The 16,868-nt window shown below is 38.6% G+C and overlaps 2 protein-coding genes across 2 annotated transcripts in view; one reads left to right on the plus strand and one right to left on the minus strand.

The window, feature by feature from the left end:
* The window catches only part of AGPS (alkylglycerone phosphate synthase), a 155,927-nt gene extending 148,915 nt beyond the window's left edge, over positions 1 to 7,012 (plus strand). The window contains exon 20 of the mRNA XM_023212321.2: positions 1,265 to 7,012. Coding sequence (XP_023068089.1) covers positions 1,265 to 1,386 — 122 coding nt within the window. The 3' untranslated portion in view covers positions 1,387 to 7,012. The remainder of the gene's footprint in view (positions 1 to 1,264) is intronic.
* Positions 7,013 to 12,254: 5,242 nt separating this feature from the next.
* Positions 12,255 to 16,230, minus strand: TTC30B (tetratricopeptide repeat domain 30B). The gene has a single exon (XM_023212324.3). The coding sequence runs from the start codon at positions 16,027 to 16,029 to the stop codon at positions 14,032 to 14,034; it is 1,998 nt and encodes a 665-aa protein (XP_023068092.2). The 5' UTR covers positions 16,030 to 16,230; the 3' UTR covers positions 12,255 to 14,031.
* Positions 16,231 to 16,868: the final 638 nt, after the last annotated feature.

A 16,868-nucleotide genomic window follows, 5' to 3' on the forward strand; every position in this document is an offset into this window, starting at 1 on the left:
TTTTGATGACAATTTGATGGTTTCTTAGAGAACTGGACACAAAAGATGGTTTTAGTTGAGCTTGAAATGGTATTTAAGGTTTCCAAAAGGCAGATGTTATGATGTATCACTACAGCCTAATAAATAGGAATGCATTCTAGAATGACAGACTGAATACTTTAATGAAAGAAGGTTTTCCATTTCAGTTGGTCAGTTAAATCACTGTTGATGACTTTGGATCATTAATGAACATTTGTGGAAAATGACCATTTGAATTCAATTATTACAATAATAGGTTTTTTGGAGAAGTACAAGTACAAATAATCCTAACTGTAAATTAAAAGATTTATCCATTTTGCCATGGATAAGTTAGCGTATTGCTTTGCTTTTTAATACCAGAGCAAGTTGACATTTCAGAATTCTTTTACAGATTAAGTACATATTCTTTCTTACAAAAGTTCTACTTACAAAAGGTTATGTTTTTCATTGAGCACCTTTTGAAATATAATTTATGCTGCTAACCGTTATGTTACTTCAGTATTCTCAGAGCAAATTAGCAAGACCTAGAAACAAAAAAAGGGAACTTTGTACAGTATGTAAAAGCAAAAGATTAAGTTTACGATGGATTAGGTATTTGATTTATTTAATGTCTTAGGGAAAAAGAAATCTAAATCTAGAAAAACAGTAGGAAGAAAGTAACCATTATTTGGGAACATGCAAATTTATTTAAAAGTACTGTGAAAAGAAAATGTAAATAGAAGCTTAATAACTAGATTTTTTATCTTAAGCCTATTAAAGTTTCAAATTTTCTTATTTTAAGCCTTTATGTTTGTTAAAATATTTTAGGAATATATATCCTGTCATTTTTGCTAAATTTACCCAACAAATTCATCCCAATATGATGTTTTTCTTTAATTAACTTCATTTTCTCTAAAACTTGGGTGTGTTGTGGTAGTTAAGGCAGAGGTGGGTTCTTTCAAAACGCACGTTTTTCTCATTTTGTTATTTGTAAAATGGGCTATAATCTCCATCCAAGCTTCCTTCAATCTCCATTTCATAGTTTACAGAGAAAGGAGACACTGTGGAGCATAGACTTCCCCTGGGAATACACTGGGCTTAATGAGCTTGATAGTCTGGTGGGCTCAATAAATCAAATAAAGCAAAACATTTCTCATTTTTGAATAAAAGCATTTATCACACAGTGTTTGTTCACTCGTGGTCACAAGATTGATTGGTTCCCAGCATCATAGCGTATATTGAAGCATTTTTGATTTTGTTTTTCCAGTGGGCAAGTTACGGAAGCAATGGCTAAAGGAAAGTATCTCTGATGTCGGCTTTGGGATGCTGAAGTCTGTCAAGGAATATGTGGACCCCAATAACATCTTTGGAAACAGAAACCTTTTATAAATCCATTAGTATCATTACAAAAAAAATGTCAATTTTTTTTTTTAAGTTTTCAACTGTGGTTATACTAGTAATCAAATATATCATGGACTATATTTTGGATACTTTGTTTGTTGGTTTAAAATAAGTTTGTTTCCATTCTGTAGTTTGTTTTGTTTCTACATCTATGCATTGACAGATGGTATTCCTAAATCTCTCTCATTGTAGGTACGTCATTTTACAGCCAACGGTTGTCATTTCAAATTTTAGGCAGCACAAGGCTGCCAATTATTCCAGAGGAAGCTGCTGCCAGCTGTTTTGTATTAATGCTTCCTCTTGGGGAACAAAGACAGATTTTGGTATCATTGATTGCTCAGTTAGTCTCTTTTTAAAAGAATGTTTCTGGGAATCAGATGTCTAGGAAAGGATTCCACTGAGGAGTGATACACGTGTACATTGTTTAAGAGCATATTCTAGTGTGACTAGGCCATTAAAGGGAAGGATATTCATGAATGAATATAGGCAACCTGTTATTTAGAAAACCTTCACTTCTGTAAGGTGCTTGGCCTATGGTTTTTTTTTTTTTTTTTTTTTTTTTTGAAATTAGTATACATGCATAAAACCTTGTATCATCAATATACAAATTATTCTGTTAGGGGACATGTTTTTGTTCTCCATGTTTCTGTTTCTCTTGAGGATGAGTTGTATTTGTATCACTGAGATAACCTATTGTTATATTCTAACTCATTGATAACATGTTTTGTAAGAAAAGCTGACATCCCTCATTGCAAGTGAAGAACAGGTTTACCCATGAAATGAATACCTTTATTCAACTTAGAGTCCTAATGTTTCTGATTTCACATTCTTGTTGCTGAAATGCAGAAGAAACAGCTACAGCAGGAGCAGAAGGAAAACTTCTTAGACTTAATGTCTCCAATTGCAAGAATTGTTTCACTAACCTAACAGTCATCATTCAACTACTGAATTTGAAAGCCTCAGCAGTTTCAACGACAAAAATCATTTTTGCTTTTTTAAAATTAATCCCAACTGCATGATGAATTTTCATATAAAAAGTAAAGTTTCAATTTAGTTTTTAATAATGGTTTAATGCCTTTTTTGAATAACTGGTTTAACCTAAATTTTTTTAAAATGTAATGTATTAATGCATATACCATAATCAAAAGTTTGAAATATCTGTTTCTTAAATAATGAGAACATTAATCACATTTAGCAAGCATTTGTACATTCAAACCTGGATATTAAAGTGAAATGATTACTTTGAATCACTGTCTGCCAAGGTTCATGATTCACATTTTGAGATGGATTCTTTTCTTAATGTAATATCTAACTTTTGATAATTTTTTAAAACTAATATTTGATCAGATAATGTAAGTCAAAATGCAGACGATCCTTTAAAAGGATGCATTGTCTGTGTATGTAGCAACAGCTCCAAAGTATTTTTGGGCAGTTTGATACCTTTTATATCTGAAGTAGCCTTAACCAGAAAAATGATAATTTAAAACTGACAAAATGATATTTTTAAGACTTCAAAATAATAAATAATTTTTAACTATTAAAATTGGCCTCAAACTAATAAATCTGTAATTAAATTAGAATTAAATATCAGTTTAACAACAAAATGAAATATTTCTTTTTTAGAAGCTGCCTCTCTTCATTGGTGATTTATTTTTAATTATAAAATTTCCAGCAGATCTTTGCTTTAAGCCCTTGATATTTGACCTAATTGGACACTTGATGAGGAAGTTGCCTCTAGAATTATAAAAATCTCAGCTTTATAAAATGCTTCTGTTCATGAAGGTAATTTCTCTAATTGGTGATCAAAATATAAAATTAAAGAAGGTACTAATGTCTCACTGGAAGTATATATATATATACACACACACACATATGTATATATATATATGTGTGTGTGTGTATGTTTCTGAGTAATTTTTTAAAAATAAAACAGGTTCATTAGAAGATCCATTCCTTTGCATGTAATTGTTATAACATTCTTTCCCAGGGAGTTCAGTTTCAACAATCTCAGAAATCCATACTTGATATTAGGAAACTATAAATGTAACACCTGAAATTAATTATGTTCACTATTCTACATGAACCTTATGGAAATTCGTGATTTATGCCTTTGTTTTTCTTTTTCCAAGTATATGCAGGACTCCCCAACCTTGATTTTATAATGGTGACTGCATTTTGTAGGTGGAATCATTTCTACCGAAATCATTTTGAAACACAAGAACATTCATCAGTACTGTTTCGCTCTGATTTAGTAAATCAGAAAGCCTCGCCCCACCCCCAGCCCCCACTTTCACACACCTGCTTCTGGGAGGTGCCTCAGTATAGACTTAGTATCTGTGGAGGACTGAGTTCATGAATATGCACAGAAGCACTTAAACCATGCCTCTTACTTCTATTGTATTTGAAAATGGCTTCATAAAAGTTAGGAGAACACTGTTTATGTGACACTTCTTAACTCATTTTTAACGTTTATTTTTAATTTCAAAAACCTATTGCCTATTTGGTTTTCAGTACTGCATAACACTGACTTTCTTAAATTAGTCATATTTGCAATAATTTACTTAAATTTGGTAATGTCACATTTGGGTTGGGGTTTCAGTGGGAATAGTAACTTGCCGCTAGTGAGAAATGGCATTGAATACTAAAGACTCAGTGTGAACAGGCTTTATAGACCCTTAGAGAAACTGTTGCCTTAATGTTTGGTGCAATTTCTAGTAGTGTGTAAGTGAATTTAGTCTTATGATAAGTAACTTGAGCTGTTTTTAGCTTAATAAGAATTGTGGAAACCACATGTTTATTGTGCCCATCATTTTACACAAAGAAAAGAGGATTATATTGTTTCTTCTGAGGAAGTAGGAGTCTTCTTCCTAAAAGTGCTTCCATGTTGTAGTGCTATTACTTAAAAATTATTTATGAAGTTGGAAGCCTTCTAGTTTGCCTAACTGTGTTGATGTATTTTGAAAACAAAATTGCAATAAAGGATGAGCTTCCATCGGTGTATATGTTATACCAGATACAGATGGTTGCAAGGAAACCTTTCCCCCTACCCAGAATAGTCTGTTAGTAACTGCTAAGTCCTGGCTTGCATTTTTGAAAATGCCTTTCTGCATGTTAGCACCCAGACTTTCCTTTGTCATATTCCTTTATAGCTACAACTTAACTGTAGCTTATCAGAGAAGCTCTGTAGTCCTACACTGAAGTGTGTTCCCTTGGCTGTTACATGGGGCTCGGTTTGGTTGAACTTCTATTCTGTATAAATGTTAGAACACAGTTACTACAGATTGATTTACAAACTGCATGTGCTGGTGCTTGAGGCAGCCAAAATGGAATGCTGTGGAAAGCATATCTACATCTTAAAAAACACTCAGACAGGAGTTAAGGACAGCTTTAATAATTTTTTTGTTTACCACTTAATCTTTATCAGCTCTGATTTTAGTTAGGACTTAGCTCATGGTTGAAGAAAAGTGGAAAATAACAAGTGCCCATTTAGGTTTGAAGAATCCAGAATGTTTTACCTTTGACTTTATGAGTTATAGAAGCTTGGCTTTGCTCTAGGCTTCATGTTCCCAAATAGAACCATACATATGTCAGTATATTCACTTAATTTTTACTTATTTCAGTTTCCTGTAAAGGAAACAACTTACACATTGATGCTTAAATCCAGAAAGTATAAAAGGTTTTCTTAAACTGTTAAAATATAGTGTCTGATATAAAGGATGTAAGTTACTCAGCTTTCTGCTCCCTAAGCCAAACAGTGTTTGTCTTCAGTGTGAAATTTAACTGTAAAAACTACTTGTAATGTCAAGAGATTATAGATCATATTATTAATAAAATGGACCTGGGTCTAAGTTTTTTTTCTTCAAAGGGAGTGTGAAGCTGTTTATTCTTCTGTTTTCATATGGGTTTTTCTTTTAACTTTAGTTTTTCATGTTCATATTTCCACTGATTTGAAAACACAAAATTTATTTTTATAATTTTGTTGCTTGTAGCATAATCAAGTGCAACCTACTTGTGACTAAATCTCTTTGGATTTATACTTGAGGATATTGGTAGCTAGGTTTTGTCAATCCCTAATCATTTTTTAAAATCAATGCTGTATTCCCAGGAGGCATTGAGACTCCTGTGAACCCGAAGCACTCCCTTTTGAACCTTGGAAGATCCTCAGAGGGCACTCTTGTGCTCTTCTAATCACAATTAATTCCTTAACAAATCAGAGTAAGGACCACTGACATATAGAACACTCAAGCCAAAGTACCATCACAGAATTTAGTAACTTTAGTTCTGTGAACATGAAAACATTTCTTTTTTGGTTTCCAAAGGAGATTATTTATTTTTCCACAAGGAAAAACAGCTTGCAGAGACTCTGAATTCCAAATCTGAGTGAGAAAGAAAAGGAAAAAAATCTGTTTCATCGTGGATTTCTAAGCAACATATATACGTGTTTTTAAGACAACCTTTTGTTGGCAGTGTTTTTCCTGAACACCACATGCACCCTAGGAAACATGTTTTTCCTTTAAGGTAATCTTGTTCACATATCAGAAAAGGACATGAAATGCTCATACTGGCATATAAGTTTCTATAAGTAGTTATTTTTGAGCTACTTATATACTGTATCCCCAAAAGCTCACAGTGCCTTGTTGGGATTTTTTTTTCCATGAAATAGCCATTATTTTAAATGAGTGGGAGAGGATAAATCTTTAGACAGAGGTCATTCAGCAGTTCAAGACTATTCCTCTTCAAGAACATGTCAGGAATTAAGTAATTGTATGTGGAAACACTGGTAATTCTTTCCACAGTGTTGTTTTGGATAATCTGTTCTAGTATATTTAACTAATTGTATGGTGAACCTGTACTCTGATACACATCTAATCAGTCAATGGGATTTGTATGTGATTTTCATTCCTACTGCCCCAACCTAGTAGCCCTAAGTTGTGGCTTGGTGGATGTGGCATTGAGCCTCAAGACACTCACTACATTCTTTCTGGATGTTTGCTTACAGGCTCCCTGAGGAACAGAACCTGTGGAGTTGGCAGGGGGCGGGTGGTTTTTATTCCTAATATTGTGTGCTAGTCCTTTTTCGTGTGATGGTGCCTTCAGAATAACGAATATTTATGTTCTGGACAATGATTAAATCTTATGAGAAATATATGTAGGTTATATTAATTCTTGTCCATTTTTGCTAAGCCTGTGAAATACTTTGGCTCTGATACAACTTGACTTGAATAATATCTTATCCTGAGTCTTCCTCCAAGGCAGTACATATTCCTGCTAGGACTGTAGTAATCCTTTGGGAACTACATGTGAGTAAGCACTTGTATGTAAGCCATTATACTGCTGTAACTAATGCATACAAACAATTCTCTTTACATTTATAGTCTAAAAGGGGATATGCAGTGGGAAGGAAAATTCCTGAGAGATTCCAGCATAGCTTTGTCAATTCCAACTGAGCCATACTGTTTTCCACAAGGGCTCAACACATATCAGTATTCCATGCTTTCAGTGTGTGTTCAGATTCTCCTCTTATTGGTTTTCTTAGACTGTACTGTTCTGTAAGCAAATGCCCATGTGTGATTTTTAAGATGTGCTGGGGAAAAATAAATCAATACCACAACCACCCATTGTTAAAGAAATTGTTGTTTATTTCATGTTGGTTCTATTTAACCTTTGTTGACAGCATGCTGTTCTTGGCAAAAACAAACAGGATACACTTTGTGCCCATGAGTACCCTCTCTGGTACTGAAGGGCATGTGCACAGATACTGATGACATCCCTGCCAGTGGCTCCCACACTGAAAGGAAGGTTGTAGCTATCTGGGCTCTGAAATGACTGAAGGTCAGACCTGTTGAACTCTGTCTTACGTGATACATTTCAGTAATCACTAGCCATACTAAGATTTTAGCTCTTGTATTATGTAGTTAAGAAAAGCAGTTTGGCTTTCTACCTGACTTATATAAGTTCAGATTGAATGAACTCTAGAAATCATCCCATCTTATTTGTTTCATCCCATCTGAACATAATTGCTACCTAACATTCCCCAGACCACAGATAGCCAGTCTTCCTGACCATTTATTTGCTGTGAACAAATGCAAATTCATTGCCTTTCCAGGAAGCCTTTTCCAACTTCTGTAATCTTCAAGTATTAGGAAATTTTAAAATTATTAGACTGAAATCTGTGTTCCTCTTCTACCCATTATACAACTTCTGCCACCTTTAGTCATAAAGAATTGTCCAATTGCTCTGTTGAAGGGCTGCTCTTCAGGTATTTTAAGTCAGGTCTCATGTTCTTCAACACCTTCTCCTGTCAACCTTTGCTCCTGTCATTTCTAGACTTTCACCTTAATAATCCTCTTCACATGTGCCCATTTGCTGTTTTTAAAGTGAGGTGTCTAGGCCTGAAAACAAATCTTCCAGAGTAGTACCAATGCTTCCTCTAATGTAGTCACTAATAAAAAAGCATTTTTGGTGGGCATTGCTCTGTCAACTCATGCTGACTATATGCCATTTACTAAAGATTATCTTTTTCATGTGACATTTTGGCCGCATCTCCTTGGAGGCTAATTTTTGTAAAGCCCCCTTACTTATATTTAGCTTTACTAAAATTTGTATCTTACTGGAGTTAGTTCCATATTTTCAAAATGTTAGGATCTTGACTCTTACCCAGAATATTTTCTGTGCCATCAAGCTTCAGGTCATCAGTAAAATAGAGACAAATACTGTCTGGATTTTCATCCAAGTAATGACAGATAATTGATACATTACAAGGGCCTATCTAACCCATGATCCTGACATTTCATCCATGAAAGAACATTCAGGATTCAGACATCTACACTTTCACTTGACATACAATTGTCCACCTTATACTTTTACATTTTGGCCACAAATACACTTTTTATTCAGTTAATCAGCATTTATGTCAGATAAGTAATCATGTTTACTTTAACATTTTCTGCTGCCACAGTGAAATCCTGATAAAGCTACTACTACAGTTTCCTGTGCTACCCTATAAGAAAAAGAAATGAAACCTTCTTACCATCATATTTCCTTTTGCCTATGTTTGGCCTCAGGGGCATGTTTCTCTTTTTGAAAGACTCAAACCCATTTTCTGCTGCATTTTCTGATGCGGTCTGTTGATTGGGCCTGGTATTGCCTGATGGACAAGCTCTGAAATCCACCCTTGTGTAGTTTTGCCATGTCCTTTGTACCTCATTGTGCTAACATTAGATAGGTGAAGCTGCTCTTTTTAGAAAATGGCAGAATTTTACCACTGTAAAGTAACTTAGAAGATAGGGTTCTGAATAGAAGAAGCAGTGGATAAGGTTCTATTCTGGACATTTTGGGTGTGATTCATTTTTCTCTACAAAATACAAGTCACATTCCCTATTCGGACCTAATTTCTTCTTTTAGAAAGTGAAAAACTCTGAGGTCCGTTTCAACTCAGTCTCAGTGATTCTAATGTGTCTGTTTTTTTGCTGAACACTACCCTAGAATTGATTATTATATAATTAATTTTTAAATTTACCCTTTTTTGCCAGACAGGCAAGAAGGGAGCATTGTTACCACAACAACCCTGTGAAGTAACTGGTATCATCCCCTTTTTACTGGTGAAAAAAACTAAAGTTTGGTTAGGTTAAGAAGCACCCACCATTAGTAGCTGGGAAGTGGCATTGCAGGACTGTGGAGCCAGGTGACTAACTCCAGTACCTGTGTGCTGGCTGCTTCACTGCTGTAGGCTACTTGTGCTGGATGACTGATGTACACAGAATTTCTTTTTAAAGTAGATTATTAGTTGTCCTCTAGAGAAGGGCTCAAGTATTGGGGTGATCAGACCCAACACCAGGTCATGGGGGCGACGAAGTCCAGCGGAGTCAAAGGAAAGAAAAAAGTTTGAGAAATAAAGTGGGTCCGGGGGCCAACGCGAGTATGGAGGCTGCGAAGGCCCTGAGCCCTGGAAGCCCAGACTACTGTTTATTGGTGATCAAAGAAACCGGTGGTGAGAGTGTGGGTTTGAAAAGGAGCATTGTATTAAGCACATGATTTACAGCTGTGATGGTTTAGCATTTATATGACCAATTCTAAGACACAATTGATCTAGGAGCCTGGGAGGGCTAGAAGCAAGGAACCAGCAAGTCTAGACACATTCCAGAGGCCATGAGGGGTTTTATGCCCTGAGCCCTGGATTCTTTCCAAGCCACGAGGGGTTTTATGCCCTGGGCTTAGATTATGGTGTGTCAGGGTAGCCTTCCACCCTTTAGCACAGAGCTTGGAGTTCCAAAGGCCATGAGGGATTTTAGACCCTCGACCTCGGACATGTTCCAAGACTCCTACATTATGTCAGACATGCAAGCCCTGCCCCAGCTTCTCCCAACACTCAGCTTTTCCCAACGACAAGTAAGGAAATGGAGTCTCTTCCTACTACAGAGTAGAAGCTGCTGTCTTTCTGACCACATGCCATAGAATGCCAGAAAGGTTTTTTCTCAGATATTGTCCTGCTGTGTAATGTTTTTACATTTTAACCCACAGTATCCTGCACTGATTTTGTGGGTTTAATATGAAACTCATAAAAGGAAGTATCTGATGGAGTGAATAAATTTGCATTTTTATAACTTTAGTACTCTTTGAGCTGCACTTAAAAATATAAGACAACCTTTTTCTATAAGTTATACATCTTCCATTGGGAGACTGAAAATTGAAAGAACTGTTTGAGATTAAAGAAATGTTTTATTATAACCTAGAGACAACAATCTAGGTTCTTAGGAAAGTCACAATTCCTTAAAAATACTAATTTAAGAATTCAGGTTGCTGCTGAAGGGTTTGAGCTACATTAGGGTGCTCAAAAAGTATATAGCTTATAACTAGAATGAAAGTATCAGTTTAGAATCTGATGGTTACAGTCATGGTGATTATGTAGTTGGACAACCAAAACCCAGGAGTTACTGGCTCATGACAAAATATGGTTTGACTTAATACAAAGGGCATAGCCCAAAAACTGAAAACTACAGAAAACCCAAATGTCACTTTAGTCCCAGAGGTAGGTCAACAAGGGATAAGAGGCATTTAGTGAATGGTGGAGAATGAGCTGCAAGTCACACTGATACCAGGAAACTACTAATACCAGGAAAAGCTGAGTGTTGGGAGAAGCTGGGGCAGGGCTTGCATGTCTGACATAATGTGAGAGTCTTGGAACATGTCCGGGGTCCAGGGTCTAAAATCCCTTGTGGCCTTTGGAACACCAAGCTCTGCAGAGAATGCTCTCAGAAACACAACCTCTAGGTCTTTCCAGATCACCCAGAGTCAATGAGAAAGAGAGGGAAACTGAAACATAAAAATTATATTTGAAAATCCTGATACTCACTTGTAAAGTCTTTCTTTAGTGATGTTATCCTTTTAATGTTAGGTTGTTTAGGTAGTCTCACTCTGCTTAACTGTAGTCAGACTTCCAACACTGTTAACCCTCCAGGATACCAGGGAGAAAATGAGCCCAGATGAGGATTATGGGGCAGAGGGGTCAGAAAGTTACTTCTAAAGTTTCCCCTCCAAGCCATTTACCCTTTCTAATCTCATATTTCCTAATAAGTATATTTATTTGGGCATCTATCCCATAGCCCTCTCTAAACAAATCAGTCTAACCTTGGGCCAAACCTATCATTGTGATTCTGTATGGATTCCATCTGAGGTGCTTCTCTAAGCCTGTGAGGCCACACACCCCTCAGGTTAGGAGTGTCCCTCTTATGATTACAGCTGTCTCATTGCCAGATGACCCACCTTCATTCCCACACAGTCATAATTGTCTGCTTCTCATGAATGGGTCAGAGTTAGCCACCACACCTGACCTTCACAGATGGTATTGGGGCAAACATCTGGACATTTTGGGTGTGGACATTCTTTTCCATTCTGCAGCTGAGGCCACATTCAAAGGAGGACTGTCATGAGTAATAAAAATCCTTTGACAGGCGTATCATGCCACTGATCAAAGGAGTCTGTTCTTGCTGGTTCTGCACTAAGAGATCAAGTTCTTGTTCCTGAGAAAACAAATATAACTACTTGTGTATAAGCACACACACTCCTATTTTGTGTGTGCCTGTGTGGAGACCAAAGGGTTGACTAAGATGAAATACTCAATTAATATTTGAGTCCTTTAAAATAAGACTATGCAGGTATTATGAATAAATCTTAAAAGATTCCTTATATTTCTATAAGGAGCTCATTGTTGTCAAGAAAAGTGCTTTTAGCACTTTATATACTCTGGGAGCACAGAACAAAGCTTTCATTTGAGTTTTAGGTACAGAAGCCTTCACTCAAATGGCAAAATATGGGGTCATTGTAAAGTCATTTGCTTTTTATTATCAAGCAAGGCAGGGTACTTTGAATGTGAGTTTTAAAGATGTATATCCTGAAAATAAGGACAACAAATGCCAGGGGAGTTAGGAATGCCCTGTCTTCCCAGGTCTCAGCACCAGACTTCTTGACTCTGTGTGGTTCATAAGACTTTGTTGCTGCCAGCAGCAATCTGAATCTGCGTGGGTGCCTGTCTGAGAGCCAGGGTAAGGAAGGGGACAAATGGCATGGTTCACCTTTGTTTCTTAGTGGTGTGAGCAGTCAGGATTTCCTTATACATTACTAACCAGGAAATCCCAAATGCCCAGCAGCAAGGAGTTAAAAACCATTCAGAAAAGCTTTTTATGTTCTGAAAAGTTAAATTACGCATACATGAAAACCACAAACACATAACACCTGGGTAAATTGTGGCCAAATAAAGACCAGGCTATTTGCAAAAGGGAATCTGGAAAACATTTGTTTTTGGGTGGTTAACATTAGTTACACTTTATGCTTTTTTTCCCCTAAAGAAAATAGCATGGTTTAGAAGAAACAGGAAAAAAACAGAATTTTAATACGGCCATTGAAAAAAAGATTTCAGTTCATTTACTTTCCAAATCTTAAGGGGCTACCAAGATTGACAGGGGCACAAAGCTACTGCAGCAACACTTTTAGTACAGAAGTTGTTAAACAAAGAACATTTCCCAAACATTGAATGTGCTATGGGATGCAGTGACAAGGTCAGTAAACATTGCTTGTCCTCCACATGTGACACTAAAGCATCAGTGGTAAATGATAGCAGCTCAGATAATTAAGATTTAAAATGCCATAAATTCAAAACCATTGAACTTCACAAAAAGCCAGATTTCCTGGTATAATACAATTTGAGCACAATTTGAGGTCATGCTACAAAGGAATTATGCTGAGCATGTTTTTATCAGTACCTATGTGGCTAAGTGGTTCCTTTTCCTTGAAGGAAAAAAAATCATCTCATTATGGCAGAGGTTCCCTATCATTCAGAAGAAAGCTACTAGGTTGAGCTATGAGAAACTGATAGTTTTGTAAGTCAAAAACTGCCAAAATCAACAACTTCATATGATTCAATCTAATACACTTGATTTTTCTAAGCCGGATCAAGTTAGGGTTGACGGTTACTTTTTGTGGGAAGAGAGGAAGTGAGGAGTGGGAAATCAAATAGTAAAGCTCTTTTAAGGTTCAGAAAATAAAAATGCCTGATCAGAATGCATGTGGTTCCCAGTGGGAACTCTAAAAAACTCTTGGGAGTTCTGGACATGAAATGAACACTACAACTTAGAATTGACCTTTTTGGCCAGGCCTGGTGGCCAAGATTTTTCCTTATCCAAGAGGCTACAACATGGAAGCACTGTACACCCAGCATATCCTAAATTGCAAGCACAAAGGTAGGAATTAAGAACTGAGAGCTGGACCCAGTGATTTGCACCAGTAAGTCCCAGCTACTTGGGAAGCTGAAGTGGGAGTATGCTTAAGCCTAGGAGTTGGATACTAACCTGGGCAACAAACATAACAAAACCTCTGTCTCTTAAACCCCTGAGTTCTCAGGATACATCTGTTATTTGTCACAGAGATAAATATTTAAAAAGTTATCATGGAAAATAGTAACAGCGTATCTTGTTTATATATTTAAACTATTAAAGGGAACAAAAGAAAACCAGGGAAATTTGTTCTTTGATAATTGTTCATTGTGTCTACATTATAGCACCATAATTTTATTAAGGCTACAAAATTTTTTACTGACTTTTGCCCATTAAAAAAAAAAAAAAACACTTATAACCTAAGGAATTTTGGTTAGATAAAGCATTATATCCATATTAAAAAACACTACCAAAATATCCTAAAGTCTACATAAAAAGTATGCATTACAAATTAATAAGTGTAAATTGTGAGACTAGAACACAAATCCCTGAAATGATTATTTAAAGACTACTCTTAACTATTACTGAGATAGTGCTTGGTCCCTGAATGATGTAATCCTTGTGCAAAGGCCCCTGAAGAGAGATCAGAGCACAAGGTTACAGAGGAAAGGAAACAAAGGTATTACAACTTCTGATAGAAACATTCTTCATAAGTTTGGAATTTTTCATAACCCCTGGGGTAAAAGTTCTTAGAATGTTTCACTTTCTGGGAAATGTAACAGCAAAAGTTTTAGCTACTTATATTTTTATATTGCGTAGTGTACAAAGTTCAACATGTAACAAATATAAAGATGCCAAAGGTTAAAATAAAGCAATGCAAACTTATAGAACAAAGCCATTTGATAAATGCCATTATCAGCTATTACTACATATTCCATCCTATAATCTCATAAATCAAAGCTTTTAACTGCCTAGACTCATATGTGACTGTATTCTTTCCAACATGCATTCTCTCTTCTTCCAGGGGTTGTTCAATAACAGCGGGTATGTTTCTGCCATGAAGTTCACAGTGTTCTAGAAACTGGACACATTCTTGAATAACACTGTCACGAAGCATGATTGTATGTTTTGACATGTTTTCTAACAAGGACAGGAAGCATCTTTTGGCATAATACCAGGTATCTGTTCCCAGCTTTTTATTATAAGGCTCCAAGCTTTTGATAACTCGAGAAATACCAAACTCATAGTTTCCTTTGGCACAATAAAGAGTTCCTATCACCAAATTCACAATGCAGAGATGGTACATTTTCCTATTTGGGTCATCATAAGAGAGCTGCTCTTCCTCCTTTTCAATCTTCCTCATCAACTCCTCTGCTTCTTCATTTTGACTTGTCATAATGTAGGAAACACAGAGATTAGCCAGTACAATAGCACTGACATTCAGGATGTTATCATAGTGCTTTTTGACTATGGGTTCATAGAAACCAATGGCTTCTTTGTATTTGTTTTCCTGCATGAACAGAACATGAGCCACATTCAACTTCCACACATCATGGTCGTTACAGAATTCCACAGATTTGCGGAAGATCTTTTCCACCATTGGATAATTTTCAAGGTTCCAGTAGATTTTTGCCTGAGCCATCAACACGGGAATATACTTCTCCATGGTTTCATCATATTCATTCACTGCCTTTTTGATAGCTTCATCATCTCTATTGTGTCTTGCTTCCTGTACTTGTATGGTGAGTTTCCGGAGGACCTCAGTCAGTATCCCTGCTAGCCCATCAAGCTTAATAAAAGCCTCTTCAGGAGCTGTCTGGCAAGTGATCACGGCATCCAAGAAGTCATAGAGATAGGGTGTGAGGAACTTATAAATCAAATGGGCATTTTCTGCCAGGACATCTGCTGCCAGGTCAAAATACTCATATTTACAGTAGAGCAGCAACAGGTTGCCAAAAGTCTCTGGAGGAAAGGGATTCTGTTGGAGCAAAAACTGTAGCTTTTCAAACCCTTCTGTAGGCCTGGTATCCATGTTCATTAGTGCCTGGTTGTGCAGGGTCACAGGGTCCAACTCTTCCTCTGCCCTGGGTGGCATGTCAGTGAGGGCTTCTTGAGCTGCCTCATAGTTTCTCAGTTGGTATTCTATGGCTGCCTTAAGGTTGAAGGCTTCCACCAGAGCAGTCTGGTGGAGGACTAAGGTGTTGCCAACACTGCGAACATCAATGCCCTCAGTGGTCATGCCCACACCTAGCTCAGGGTGCTGTCGGATGCCACGCTCAATAATCTCAGCGATATGCTTCAGGGCTGAGGCATACTGTCGGCTGCTGTAATAGGCCAAAGCCAGGTTGTAGGAAAGGTCAGGCTGGTAGCCCAAGGCCTGCAGGGCGGCAAAAAACTTGGAGCATGCAGCTTCATACTGTCCCTCCCTGTACAGCAAACAACCCAGGCTGACCTGGCCATCGGTCTCATTCTCGCCCCCACTTTCTTCTCCCTCTTCCCCACTCAGCAGCTGCTCTACCAGGCTCCTGGACCCTGGCAGATCGCCCTCGCTGTACTTGATGGCAGCTTGCAGGCGGAGGACCCGGTTGTGGTAGGCGGGGTTATCCAGGAGAAGGAAGGCGACCCGGGTGGCCTCTGGATAAAGGCAGGCCTTGTACAGGGCCTGGGCCTGGTACAGGCGGTACTGCTCCAGTTCCGGGTGCAGCTGGCCCAGCTGCTCATAGCACTCGGCCGCCAGCGCGAACTCCTGCAGGCGGTAGTAGCAGTAGCCTAGCAGCGACAGGCCCGCGCGTGTCCTAGGGCTCCGCTGCGTCTCTCGGCCCAGCAGCTGCACCGCCTCAGCGTAGCGGGCATCGCGGATGAGCCGGTACACGACCGCTGTGAACTCCCCGTCGGGGATCTGCGCGCCGCTCAGGCCCGCCATAACCGCCACGGCTGTTATGCGTGCGGTTACCACGGCAACAGGAAAACCGGAAGCGGAAGACTGCCGGTTTCCTTGTCGCAAGAAATCTGTTAGGAATAAAAAGGGACCATTCTCGTCAGTCTCTCAATTTTGGTTTGATCTTCAAATACTGTGGACTGCGGAGTGGCGGCATTCAGGAGGGGAAAGGCTACTCCTCCGGGCCGTTCAGAGACTGAATCTCCTCATCCCTGCCTGCACCGTTCCAGTGGTGCCGCGGCGCGGGACGTAGCCGCGCTGCATGCTGGGAGGCGTAGTCCCGCCTGTACCTACCCGACCCGCGGCCGGTGGGGATGCAGGGTAACCCTCCTTCCCTGCCCCCTAAAGATGAGGGGGGCTCACTGTGTCTGTTATGGCACCTTGGTCTCTGGCGCGGCGGAGAAAGGTTTCTGGCCCCATGTTCCTGGCGATTTTGAGCCTTGTACACGGTGTGGTCGATACTAATGCTGGCTTTTGGTTTAGTTTTAGTAAAAGGACCGGGATGGCAAAAGGCGAGTTATCTCTTGGAATTCCCCTGGAATTAGAGCAGGTTCTTTTTACGCTACCCCGAGGGCACACTTTGTAAGAATAGAATAGAGCGGCGAGCAGGAATCCTTAATTTGGTGGTTTCCAGATGTTAGAAAAAGGACTGTGAATCTTTTTTTTTTTTTGAGAGAGAGAGAGAGTCTTGCTCTGTCGCCCAGGCTGGAGTGCAGTGGCGCGATCTCAGCTCACTGCAAGCTCCACCTCCCGGGTTCACGCCATTCTCCTGCCTCAGCCTCCCAAGTAGCTGGGACTACAGGCGCCTGCCACCACGCCCGGCT

The sequence above is a fragment of the Piliocolobus tephrosceles genome, chromosome 11 (genome assembly GCF_002776525.5).
Source record: "Piliocolobus tephrosceles isolate RC106 chromosome 11, ASM277652v3, whole genome shotgun sequence".
Lineage (NCBI taxonomy): Eukaryota > Metazoa > Chordata > Mammalia > Primates > Cercopithecidae > Piliocolobus > Piliocolobus tephrosceles.